Genomic DNA, 12,141 nt, shown 5'->3' on the forward strand with positions numbered 1-12,141 from the left:
ACGACACTATCGATGGATTCGGCCTAGCTCGGGTTAACTCTTGGAACCTGGAGTCATCGTTACCGCGTGGCTTAGGCCTTGGCGGTGATTTGATTTGATGTGATTTGATGTGATCTGATGGACTTCCTTTTGTTTTTGCTATACTGGTTCTTTCTACGCTATACCCCAGAATAATGCCAGTGATGGAGTTCAATTTTCAAATTCTTGTGTTCGATTTGACTCGCTTTGATAATATATAGATGGTCATTCCGGTCGTGGCTCGTGTAGTCATTATATCCATGGTCAGTTGTCAGTCTTGGTGTTGGCTAGCCAAAAGGCCGACGGGAGATCGCTGATCGCAATGCGGCATCTACATCCCATACTCGGAAGCCTGGCGCGCGGCCGAGAATTCTGAGGTTTGCAAGGAGTACTGGGTTCTTGTCAGTGATATTGACAAAAAAAACACAAGGAGAGAACACATCGACGGTTAACTCACGGTCAAAGAAACATTCAACATCCAGAGTATACGACGATGAGGTCGAAGATTCCGACCCATTCCTATCAACCGGGGTATTCCCATCCGACGAAGCATAGAGACTGGAAACAGTCGATCGATCCGGCGAAAATCCATACAAATCCCCAACCAAAGCCTCAGGAACACCAAGCCTCACCGCCGACCCATCAAGCACAAGACCCCGATGCTCCAGATACCCCTGCACATCATGACAATCAAACCACTCACCATCAAGATCAAGCGAGCGAATCCTCTCCTCCTCGCTCATCCGCACCTGCGTCTCATCCACCAATCCCTCTAACGTAACAGCAACAGGTTCCCGCTCCCCACTCCAATCTTCATCCCAGTCCTGGATCCCTCCCCGCTGCAAAATCCGCACCATCCGCCGCAGAATCTTTCCCGGTCTCCGGCTGTTCTCCGGGTACACGGGGTTTCCATCGACGTCCGCGCGCGGGAAGTGCTTCCCCGCCCCGCCGAGCGTGTAGAAGGGCATCTTGACGAATTCAAGCCCGCTCCCGATCTCGGATTGCAGCGTGCGCCGGAAACTGCGTCTTATGCCTGGCATGTCGTGGATGCAGGGGACTAGCCCAAAGACGCGACTTAGGAGGGCGGGCTCGGTGCGTGGGTCTGTTAGCCAGCGGTAGGTGTGCTCGAGGCTGAATCTGTGGAGGCGGCGGGAGAGGTTGGATTCTTGATGGCTGTATGTGTAGATTGTTGCTGTTGGGAGGATGCGGTTTATTAGTGGGGATGGGGAGCGGGCTCGGGTGTATCGTGGATATGGAGAAGGGACGATGGAGTTCTTCTGCGGACGCGTGTGGGACACTTCGTAGCCGAATGTGTCCCTCTCCATCGATGCACTGTTGGTCTGCTCGAATCGGAGATCATTCTCGATGGAGGTAAATCGCGTCTTGTTTATTTCTGCTAGAATGAGTTCTCTTGTGCGAGCGAGATAGTCCACGTTTGGCTGGAAAGTCGCATCGCCATTGAGGTTATCGATTGCGTCGTGGTGGGCTCCACCTATGAGATCTGATACATTCTGTAGTGTCTGCTCTAGTACATTGACGCGAGATCGGAGTGTTTGGATAGTATTCTCCTTTTTGAGACGATAGGTACGTTGCGCCCGTCGGATTTGCAGACGTCGTTCCTGTGGAGCGGGTCAACAATGTTTATATCGCAGGTGGGCCGAGATCTACCTCAATGGCAGTGGCATCTTTGGCCGTATCCAATCTCGGCCGGCCTCTTTTCCGTACGGGACGATCCGGAGCAGAGCTTCTGTCAGTCACTTGGTCGGGGATCCCCGGTGCTTGGGCTGTAGGTCCCTTTCGGGACCTTAGACGACGATCTGACTCGGCTTTGATCTCGGGGCTTAATTCCCTAGAGGTGTTTGTTGATGTTTCTGCTTCTTGTGGCATTTCCAGGTAGGATCTTGACGATAGCATGTCCAATAACATGGGGGAATTCCCGGGTCCCTGCATCTGCAATTTTGAGCTGAAATTTCCAATTTATTCGGAATAGAAAGATCTTGATGTGTTGAGATTTGAGGTTGACATTGGTGTTGACCTCGGGATAATTAATTGATCACTCATCCACTAATGGAAGAACCTCGGCCTAGTGAACGCTAATGCGAAGACAGGGGTTCCCCACTGCTCTGCAGATATTTGTATCAAAGTACTTCGTACGGAGTACTCCTTACTGACTTCAAGTTATGAAATTATGAAATTATGAAATTATAGTGCAAGTCACACAAGATACCCGTTATTTTATTCCTGAACACACAGACCTCTGTGGCTTCTCTCTTCCGTGGGATTCGTGTCCCACTAAGACCTCACACGTCGGGTGATATTTTCTGAGAGGCAGCTGAAACTGGACTTTATCCCTACATGGGAATATGGGACCTTCAAACAAGAATGTACGGTGAACTCCGGCGCAACTTCGGATCCAATTCACACACCAAGTAACAGCTCCGAGATCCAGATCGGACCAGAGATTGTATGAAGTGTGAAATCCGAACTGCCGATCGAATATGACATCCACTACGATTGCTATTGGCTATTGGTTCTTGGCTGGCTGACGATCATGCCTAATACTACTCCTTACGGAGCATTTCCCCACTAATGCTTCGACCCAGAGCTGCATTCTTATAAAGTCAACTTGATTTCTACATTCACTCTGGAAATCTCCAACCTCTCCAACAGAAATGACTCTCTCATTCATCTTGCGTTTTGCGGCCGCAGCACTCGTGCTGCAGGTCATCCGTATGGCATTCAACTCATGGCAACACTCGCGCAATGCGAAGCGTCTAGGATGTGGCAGTGTGCCAATGTACCCGGGCAAGGATCCTTTTGGGATCGACAACCTGAAACAGTCACTGGTGGCAGATAAGGCCAACCTGATACCTGAGTTGGCTGAGAAGCGCGTCAAGGTCATCAGTGAGCAGGAGAACCGTTATGTTTCGACGTTTTCATTCCGTAATCTCGGAAGAACACACATATCTACAGTCGATCCGAAGAACGTACAAGCTATCTTGGCTACGCAATTCAAGGACTTCGAACTTGGTCCTGTCCGTCAGATTAGCATGCACCCGCTGCTGGGCACTGGTATTGTGGGTTTCTACCCCTTGTTTACCCTCTGTCTCCAATCTGGGTATTGACTGTTTATAGTTCACCGCCGATGGAGAGGAATGGAGCCGATCCCGTAGTCTACTGCGACCTCAATTCACCCGCGAGCAGATCAGTCAATTGGAATTGGAAGAGAGGCATGTGCAAAAGGCGATGCAAGCTTTGCCCGTCGCGGCCAACGGATGGACCGCCACAACTGATGTCCAGTCCATCTTCTTCCGTTTGACCATCGACTCCGCGACAGAATTTCTATTCGGTGAAAGCGTCGAGAGCCAGCTCGGCGCCCTGAACGGCCTGGACAGACCCGAAGACTCCTTCGCCACCTACTTCGACAAGTCCCAATGGGTCTGCGCGCAGCGATCCCGCTTCGAGAAACTTTCCTTCCTCGTTGAGAACAAGGAAACCAGATTCTCCGACAACCAAGTGCACTCCTTCGTTGACAAAGTCGTCTCAAAGGCCCTGGCAGCCTCCCAATCCGAAATGCAAGCCTCCCCCGACGAGAAATCATCATACGTCTTCCTCGAAGCCCTCCTCGAAGTAACCCGCGACCCAATCGAGCTACGCTCCCAACTGCTCAACATCCTCCTCGCCGGCCGCGACACAACAGCCTCCCTCCTAAGCTGGACATTCCTCATGCTCGCCCGTAACCCAGACGTCTTCACCAAACTCCGTGAAACCATCATCTCAAACTTCGGCACCTTCTCCAACCTCCAGAATATCACCTTCACCACCTTGAAATCCTGTCAGTACCTGCAGCACGTGATGAATGAAGTGCTACGTCTGTATCCAGTAGTCCCCTTCAACCGCCGCACCGCAGCCCGCGACACGACCATCCCGCGTGGTGGCGGCCCAGAAGGCCAAGACCCCGTCTACGTCCGCAAGGGCCAGTCAGTCATGTACACGACGCATGTTATGCATCGCCGCAAGGATCTGTGGGGGCCTGACGCAGACCAGTTCAAGCCTGAGCGCTGGATGGAACGCAGGGCTGGCTGGGAATATATTCCCTTTAATGGTGGGCCGCGGATCTGTATTGGGCAGCAGTTTGCACTTACTGAGGCTGGATATGTTATTGTGAGGCTTTTGCAGCGCTTTGATAAGATTGAGAATGTTTATCCCGATCAGAAGATTCGATATGGTCTTACTTTGACTAGTGCGCCTGCTGATCTGGTTACTGTGCGCTTGCACCAGGCTGAGGATGCTTAAGGTGGTTGGGTTGCCTTTTGATCCCGCGTGTCTTCTTCTTCGATACTTGTATTATCTTTCTGCGGCTCTTTGACGTCTTGTCTTGGGTTTTCCCGGCTACCGAGATCTGATCCAGTGCGTTGATTTGGGTCTGTTTTTTGCTATCAGAGTTACTGTTCGGGTTATGTGCCTTTGACGATGATGATGACCTAGTTATGAATACACTTTCATGCTTTCACAATTCACGGCATATATGACTACCTAGGTAGCTTACAGATAGCCTATGAAGCTTCACTATTCATTTCCACGCAGAAAATGCCTATATAAATATTGTAGACCGAAGCATAGACATAGAAGCATAAAGACGCTGTATTTCCGCAACAGAGAGAAAGATGTGTCATATTCAAGGTATTGTCTACACTGCTATGAATGTGAAGTATATATATACTAAAAAAAAAAAAAAAAAGAAAGGGATGGCGCACAAATCCACCCCCAAGGATACACGGTACCAGCTTCCCAGTGGGTATGGGACATACCACCTTCTCACTGCCGGTTTCGGGGTTCCGGACATAGTTGAGCAAGTTGTGTATCCCAGCCACTGAGCTACTGGAATGGATTTGTACGTTGGGAACTTTCTTTACCTGCCCTATATAGAACCTTTTTCCTAATTGGGACACAACTACTCAGAGTTCGATTCCTCCACGGGGGTTGATTTTATTTTATTGACACTGCATTCTAGGTCCCTTGAAATTCAGAAATCTACACGAGGTCGTACTTGAGTTATCTTCAACGTTGGGGGGGGTATTTATCAGTTTCACATAGATGCTAACTAGTCTGAGGCTTACACCCATGGAGATAATATATATCTGAGGCATTAGTTAACATGTTGATGCACTCAGGCAGCAAGGCACTGCTTGCCTGCTTTCTTGTGAGTCAGAACTCTCTTTTTTCCTATGAAGCCCATAAGGAGCTTTACAGTAGTATATAGATCATCAATGCACGGTCTCTCTTGCTCTTCTTCTAGTGGAAGGAAGACGAACGTTGCATTCCTCCTCTCTGCCTTGTGTCTACATCCATACTAGACAAATCAGAATGAGATACGGAAATATTATGAAACCACAGTTCCTAGAAATATAGAAATCCGGTTCTATAACTATAACTACAATGCCTGGAAAGAAACACACAGTATTTGCAACACATTCGAAATGAAATTTATATAGTATAATCGAACTAAATCGAGAAGAAAGTAATGTATAAGAAGTAGTGTAGAAAACAGTCAATCCTGAACGAAAACGCTCACACCAAACCACCCTGTGAATAAAATCTCCCCTTTTGCCTTGAATCATACGAGATGAATCCCTTAGTTGGGGCTAACGCACTGGAAGTAGTAAGGGTTCCATTCGCGGCAAGTGGTTCCAGTCTCGCAAACAGTGGGGCCAGTCCAGTTGATGCCACCGCACTGGTAGTAGTGCTTAGCAACGTTTCCAGTAGAGGGGGTGCCAGTAGGTACCTGAGCGTGGGTGGTGGCGGTGACAAGGGTAGTCGGGGCGGCAGTGGTGGTAGTAGGCACCTTCACGAGGGTGGTGGTGGAGATGGGGGCAACAACGGCAGCGGTGGTAGTCTTAGCGGGAGCCGTGGTGGTTGAGCTGGAGGTGGCGCTGGGGACCTGGATGTTGGGGTTGGCGGTGGTGGTGACCTTAACATCAGCGGTGGTGGTGGTGGTGTGGGCAGCGGTCTTGGTGGAGGTCTGGGCGGTGGTAGTGGTAGTCTTAGCGGCGGTCTTGGTGGATGAAGTAGAAGAGGAAGTAGGGGGGAGGCAGTTCCGTCGACAAAGTACTTCTCGAGGATGGGGAGGTAGGTGGCGTAAGCTGGGCCATCAGCAGGCTCCAAGCTGTACATGTAAGATCCCCACCAGGGACCGGCAGCCCACCATTCGGCGCCCATCCAGACGTCGCTGTTGTCGGACATGTAGGAGAGCATGCCCTCGACGGCAGACTCGCAGACGCTGTTGACACCACCGGCGAACTCGCCGATGAAGCCCTTCTTGTGGTTCTTCTGCAACCAGGCGGTGGCAGACTCGAGACGCTCCTTTCCGATGGTGGCGCTGACGCAGGACGGGGAGGTGCCGGAGCTGTCGCCGTCAAGGTACTGGTGCATCTCGTAGACGATCTTGTCCTCGGAGTCAGTAAGGGCCTTCAGGTTGTCGTTGTTGGCGGTCCAGGAGTGGGCGCCGCTCCAGGCGTTACCCTCGACGAAGATGTACTGGCTGGTGGCGCCAGCGGCACGGATAGCATCAATGGCGGCCTGGTTCAGGTCGAGGACGAGGGTCTGGTCAAGATCGTGGTACTCGTTGTCTAGGGAGAATGGTGTTAGTGAATCGTTTCATGGTGCAAGCTTGACTACGAGTGGCTTACTGGTGTCGAAGACGACCTTCTCATTGGAGGCGAACTCCTTAGCAACGGTCTTCCAGAAGGCCTTGAAATCGGAGGTAGAGGTGATGATGTTGCCACCGCTGTAGATAGAGCGTTAATGTCATATTAACCACGGCGGGCAGTTCTAGTTTTGGTGCACTTACTATCTTCCGTAGTTGTGGGGATCAAGGACGGCATAGGCACCGCTGTCGGTGATGAACTTGACAGTCTATAGAAAACAGTTAGACCTTGAGAGACAATTAGTAGCCATAGGTATATCACGTACGGACTTGAGGGCGGCCATGTAAGTGGCATCGGGGGAGCCGGTCATGCTGGAGGGCACCAGGCGCTCCATCAAGAAGGGAACACGGAAGATGTTCATGCCGGCATCTCTCAGAATCTTAATCTGGGAGGTCTTGGGCCAGGTGTAGTCCTTGTCCAGAGTACCGGGGGTGTTGCCGGGGCCGAACTCGGCACCGGACTCGCTGACACCCAACCAAGTGAATCCATTGGCGCGCTTCTTGATATCAGTGGTCTGCTTGGTGGGAATAACGTCCCGTCCGCGGGGGTAGGCGCAGGCCACGGTAGCGGCGCTGGCAGCCAGAACAATGTTGGTGAACTTCATAGTGAAATGTAAAAGAGAGTGGGTGTCGAGTTTGACGGTAAAGAATGTGATAGAAGGAAAAGAACGGAAATCAAGAAACCAGTCTTGAAGTCTGAATGAAAGTGAATGAATGAATGTAATGTACGAAGCAGGAGACGGACCTGCGGAGGTTATCTATTATATAGTCATGCCCTGGCTTGGAGGCGTCAAATGGCGCTTGATGTGGACTAACAGGCAATCCTAAACAGAGTGGATTCATCATTCGAGACCTTTCCTATAGCCACTCGGAAGAATATTCGGCTTAATTATGACCGGGATACCGGGAAACGCTAACCCTGACGGCTGCAGCATATGTCTCTTCTAGACGGCGGATCCTCTCCACCAAAGCCGGATAAATAGTCAAATTTCTCAAAAAGCCACTAGATCAAGCGCGAGCCCGAGTGGTCGAGAAGTGTGTTAAGTCGAATGCTATCCATAATAAACCCAATCTATCGGAGATTGCCAGTTAACGCCTGGCTCCATGATCTGATGATATGTGGAGATGAGATCATTATAACGGTGTAGAATGCACTATCAGCTTCTATTTGGCTAGTTTAGACGAGGGCGCCCTCGAAAAGAGGCAATTTAAAGGAAATTGTTCTGATACACTTGCGGGATCGACTAACCCGTCTTGGGTGTAGCGGCCGAAAATGATGCGCCAAAGAAAATCAGGGAAAATGAGAGATGCTCAAGATGAAACATGATGTGGCGTTTAGGTTGATAACCGTTAGATTCCCGGCATAATTTGCCAAAATGAACTCGGAACCTCCTTTGCAGGTTAAGGCAGCCTCATAATCTAAGCGATTATCCACTTAAGTTCCGGATATAACTTAGGACCCGAATGTATTTTTTAACTTGAATGGTCTCACCCCCTTCATAGTGTAAGCACATCTCTACATATTTTCAGGGGTGAATGGCATCAAATATACTTATGTCAACAAGATTGGACACCCGTCTTGGAATGCACTATGGAGTTACCGATGTTTGACACAACATCTTCTACTTTATGGGATTTCGATACTCCGTAAATGCAGATACATCAGATTCTTTTAAAGTTCTAACTCAATATCATTTTGATTGGCGCGATTTAATAAATGCCAATTTAACCGGCAGAATACAAGGGCGGTGTCCTGCGAAAACATCCACAGCTCAGAGGTTGAGATCTATAAAATCAGATTCGTCGACAACGTGTTTCGTACACTGATTCAATTGTAATCAGTCAGTGATTTAAGCACTGTAAATCCGCAGCACCCTATCTCAATCAATCCGGCCCGGCACGGCGCAAAAAAAAAAGGCAAAAAATGTGTCAGTATATGTCTGTAGGATAATGGATGTTTAGGAAAAGTAAATACCGTCTTTTAATCACTTTGAGATGTCCACTAGGGACAATATGCCGATCCTTGATGATCCATTTAACCATCGTTTTTTTATTACTTTGATCCAAAACGAGAAGGTACAGAGTTGAAGCTATCGAGAGCACTCGCCGTTTTGGGATTCGAATTGCATTTTCGTGTCACACGGGATTCGAACACCCGTCGGTAGGTACACGTGACTTCCCAAAAGCGTAATATCCCAGAAAAGAACAGTAAACAGCCCACCCTATCTCCATAACGAAGGACCTGTAAGGAAAAAAAAATAGGTAGCTTCTCTTTGATTGAGCGTGTCATCCTTAGTGCAGGGGCCATGCTAATCTTCTCTGTATATTTTCATTTGACCATATGCCCCGAAGGGCGAAAAGACATCCTTAAAGTTCAATATAACCTGTCTTTTGGGCAGAAAGCTACCGCCTACTTATTTAGTCAACAATTTTATCGGGCTGTGATTGGATAGTCATCAATGGTCACTGGTAGCTTACTTGTCACGTGAAATTGGAGGTTTTAGTCTGAAGCTCTCAAGGAGTATGCATCCATTAATCGGTTATAGGGTCTAAGCGTATCCAAGCTCATAAGAAGCTACTCTGTGATATTGAATTCAAATGAATGATCGCCTTCCCCGGCTGGTACAGCCTTTGCATCATTGTCATACAGCGTTCTTTCAAAGTATCGCACCCGTCCATCCGGTCGTGCCAGGAGAATAGTTTGTTTCTGTGTCCCATATGATCCGCAGGTATAACTCTGGTCAGGGGGTCCGGTTGTTGGTGTGTTAGTCTCATCCTCTACCCGAGCTGCAGCGGTTCTCTCTGCAGCTCGATCACGATCATTTGCAGCACCGATGAGAGGAACGAAGATGCTCTTGCGCAGATGATGGATGTACGTCTCAATTGTGGCATTCTCCTCTGACAGTCGTGGCAAGGTATCGGTGTTGAGAACCCCCAGCAGACGATCAATCAATGCATCCTCATCCTCCCCGTCTCCCTTCTGCACATGCTCGTCAATAGCAGCCTCCATCAACCGCTCTCCATCGATAATCTTTGGCCAGGTTCTGTCATCAAAGCTTGTGTTGCTAAGTCCACGCGTCTGGTTCTTCTCCGTTGCCACCCAGGTGATCTGATCCATGTCTTCGGAACGGTTGGAGACAATGGCCAAGGGCTCATTGATATGCCCACACACCAGACTGAAACCCCCACCTGCTTTGCTTCTGGACTGGCCACGATGCCTTGTACAAACTCCCTGGTATCATCTGACTTGTCGGTGGACCCGATCAACCAGCTGTTGACGATGACGCCCCGGCTGTAGACTCCGATGGCTGCGCTGGTCGAGTCTTCACGGTAGTTGGTAAGAACTGCCAGCTTGCCATGTTTGGTGACCCCCATCCAAGTACCATGTGTAGATCGGGCTAGGTCTCGTGAGCCGAGGACATGTGATGCTGGCTCTGGCCACCAGTCTGGCGATGACGTCGGACGATGGAGGAATTCCTAGATATGATGAGCTTGGAATTCCAGTCAGAGTGGGGATACCTACATCTCTGTTGTTGATTATGATCAATGAGTAGTCCGGGTGGGCAGTTGAGATCAATGCGATACACATGGTTTGAGTTCCGAGGTCCCGGGATAGTTGAAGCGGGGAATAATAATGCAGGGTTCACGAGTTTAACAATGGTATGTATAGGATGGAATAGAAGGGCTCTTAAATAACAAAGGAAATCTTGGAAGAGAAAGAGGAACGGGCCATGACAAGGAACTAGTTAAGGCATCTCGGGTGATTGGGCCACTCCCTTAGCGACGTGTACCTTAGGCTTGTACCTCTCGTACCATATTCACAGTATGACATTTGGAGTTAAACAAAGATCTCCAAAAGATATCATCAAGATATACATTGTTTCACACGAATGACTGAATCATTAACAATGCACTTGAGCAAAGCGTCTCGCGTGACGTCAAGACACATCCGTTGATTTTGGAGAAATGCAGGTCACGTCTCTTAGTTATCGTGAAGTGATTTATGTCTACTATTTTTTACGAGTTTCTAGTGTTTTATTTCTGCTTTCAATCATCATATACCCCTGAACTATCTTTGTTGCCTTGTTCGCCCTTTTTTTTTGTCCCACTTAGGTGTTCGTCTCAGATCAGCGGGGCTGACTGAAGACTAAAAATTCCCAGGGATTTCTTTTCTCTCACTTCAATTCACCCAGGCTTCATCATGTTTGGAATCTTTGCGGACTTGCTGTCGTAGGTTCAAATCATCATACGCCTCGGAATGGCCCCGCAAGCTAACGCAGGTCTATCTTATAGCTCGGTCATCACGATCTTCTTCCCCGTCTTCGCTTCCTACAAGGCTCTCCGTTCCTCTGACCCCTCACAACTCGCACCATGGCTGATGTACTGGGTGGTGCTTTCGGTCATTTTACTGGCTGAATCCTGGACAGTATTTATCATCGGATGGTATAGTTCAAACCGTTCCGCTCAACAGGACCACAAGCTAATCGTAACTCGATAATTATTCAGGCTCCCATTCTACAGCTGGATCCGCCTCGGTTTCATGTGTTATCTCGTCCTTCCCCAGACACAAGGGGCTCGCTTGCTGTACCAAGACTATGTGGACCCGTTCTTGACACACCATGAGCGCGAGATCGAAGAGATGATCGGCCACACTCATGAGCGGGCCAAGGCACTGGGTCTTCAATACTTCTACCAAGCTATCGATATGATCCGGCAGAAAGTCTTGGGTCTACCACCGCAGCGCCCCACGACACCCCCTCAGCCAGGTGCCGCTTCCTACGCGCAGTCGCTGCTATCGCGGTTCAACATCCCCATTGCCGGAGCAGGAGCAGGAGCAACTGGGGCGTCCGCTAACGCAAATGATTGGTATTCAGTTCTTAGTGCCGCTGTGGGCTCGGTTACATCTGGAAAGTCTCGGGAAGCGCGGGACGAGGAGCTTTCGGCCAGTGGCAATCTCCTCCAGCGCCAGCTACAGTCGATGTCTGGAGCCGAGAAGGCTCACTTTATTTCCTCGCAGCGAGAGCTGCTAGATCATCTCCGGACAACCCTAGTACAAGAGGAACAGAGTAACCCTCGGGGTGGGCTTGAGGCTGATGACCTTGCCTACGGCGTGCCGTTGCGCAAGAATCGCAGTGAGAACTCCTTCGAGGTAGTCGATGATGAGGATCTAGGACGTCGCCCGGAACGAAAGTCTAGTGGTGGGTGGACATCTGGTTGGTTCGGCAACGAGCAAGATTCATCGGGTTCATCTGGTACTGACTTCGCTGCACGGGCTGTCGATGAGATTGCCCGGTCGCGCGCAACTGGATATGACCGATCATGAGTCCTGCGGAGATATTCCGCTTTTAACAGGGGTTAGAGTACAAGAAAACCAAAATAGAACTTCTACTTGCTCTTGCTGGGGGATGGGAGGACAG

The 12,141-nt window shown here is 49.6% G+C and overlaps 5 protein-coding genes across 5 annotated transcripts; 2 read left to right on the top strand and 3 right to left on the bottom strand.

Annotated features, from left to right (window-relative positions):
* Nucleotides 1-305: 305 nt before the first annotated feature.
* Nucleotides 306-1,968, bottom strand: N7517_005282 (bZIP transcription factor; the record flags this gene model as incomplete). The annotated part of the gene is made up of 2 exons (XM_056723012.1): nt 306-1,637; nt 1,687-1,968. The coding sequence occupies 2 exons, from the start codon at nt 1,966-1,968 to the stop codon at nt 306-308; spliced, it is 1,614 nt and encodes a 537-aa protein (XP_056579262.1).
* A 722-nt stretch (nt 1,969-2,690) lies between these two features.
* N7517_005283 (cytochrome P450) lies at nt 2,691-4,314 on the top strand (the record flags this gene model as incomplete). Its single annotated transcript, XM_056723013.1, has 2 exons — nt 2,691-3,095; nt 3,154-4,314. The coding sequence occupies 2 exons, from the start codon at nt 2,691-2,693 to the stop codon at nt 4,312-4,314; spliced, it is 1,566 nt and encodes a 521-aa protein (XP_056579263.1).
* Nucleotides 4,315-5,653: 1,339 nt separating this feature from the next.
* egl3 (putative extracellular endoglucanase/cellulase) lies at nt 5,654-7,329 on the bottom strand (the record flags this gene model as incomplete). Its single annotated transcript, XM_056723014.1, has 5 exons — nt 5,654-6,073; nt 6,124-6,647; nt 6,708-6,805; nt 6,869-6,933; nt 6,991-7,329. The coding sequence occupies 5 exons, from the start codon at nt 7,327-7,329 to the stop codon at nt 5,654-5,656; spliced, it is 1,446 nt and encodes a 481-aa protein (XP_056579264.1).
* A 1,970-nt stretch (nt 7,330-9,299) lies between these two features.
* On the bottom strand, nt 9,300-10,313 carry N7517_005285 (NRDE family protein; the record flags this gene model as incomplete). Its single annotated transcript, XM_056723015.1, is given in 3 exon segments — nt 9,300-9,942; nt 9,954-10,201; nt 10,248-10,313. 3 exon segments carry the CDS (start codon nt 10,311-10,313, stop codon nt 9,300-9,302), a joined length of 957 nt encoding a protein of 318 aa, XP_056579265.1.
* Nucleotides 10,314-10,925: 612 nt separating this feature from the next.
* On the top strand, nt 10,926-12,047 carry N7517_005286 (HVA22/TB2/DP1 family protein; the record flags this gene model as incomplete). The annotated part of the gene is made up of 3 exons (XM_056723016.1): nt 10,926-10,954; nt 11,018-11,167; nt 11,231-12,047. The coding sequence occupies 3 exons, from the start codon at nt 10,926-10,928 to the stop codon at nt 12,045-12,047; spliced, it is 996 nt and encodes a 331-aa protein (XP_056579266.1).
* Between the last annotated feature and the right edge of the window lie 94 nt (nt 12,048-12,141).

Source organism: Penicillium concentricum, assembly GCF_028827145.1.
Source record: "Penicillium concentricum strain IBT 3081 chromosome Unknown utg000002l_segment0_segment0, whole genome shotgun sequence".
NCBI classification, from domain to species: Eukaryota; Fungi; Ascomycota; class Eurotiomycetes; order Eurotiales; family Aspergillaceae; genus Penicillium; species Penicillium concentricum.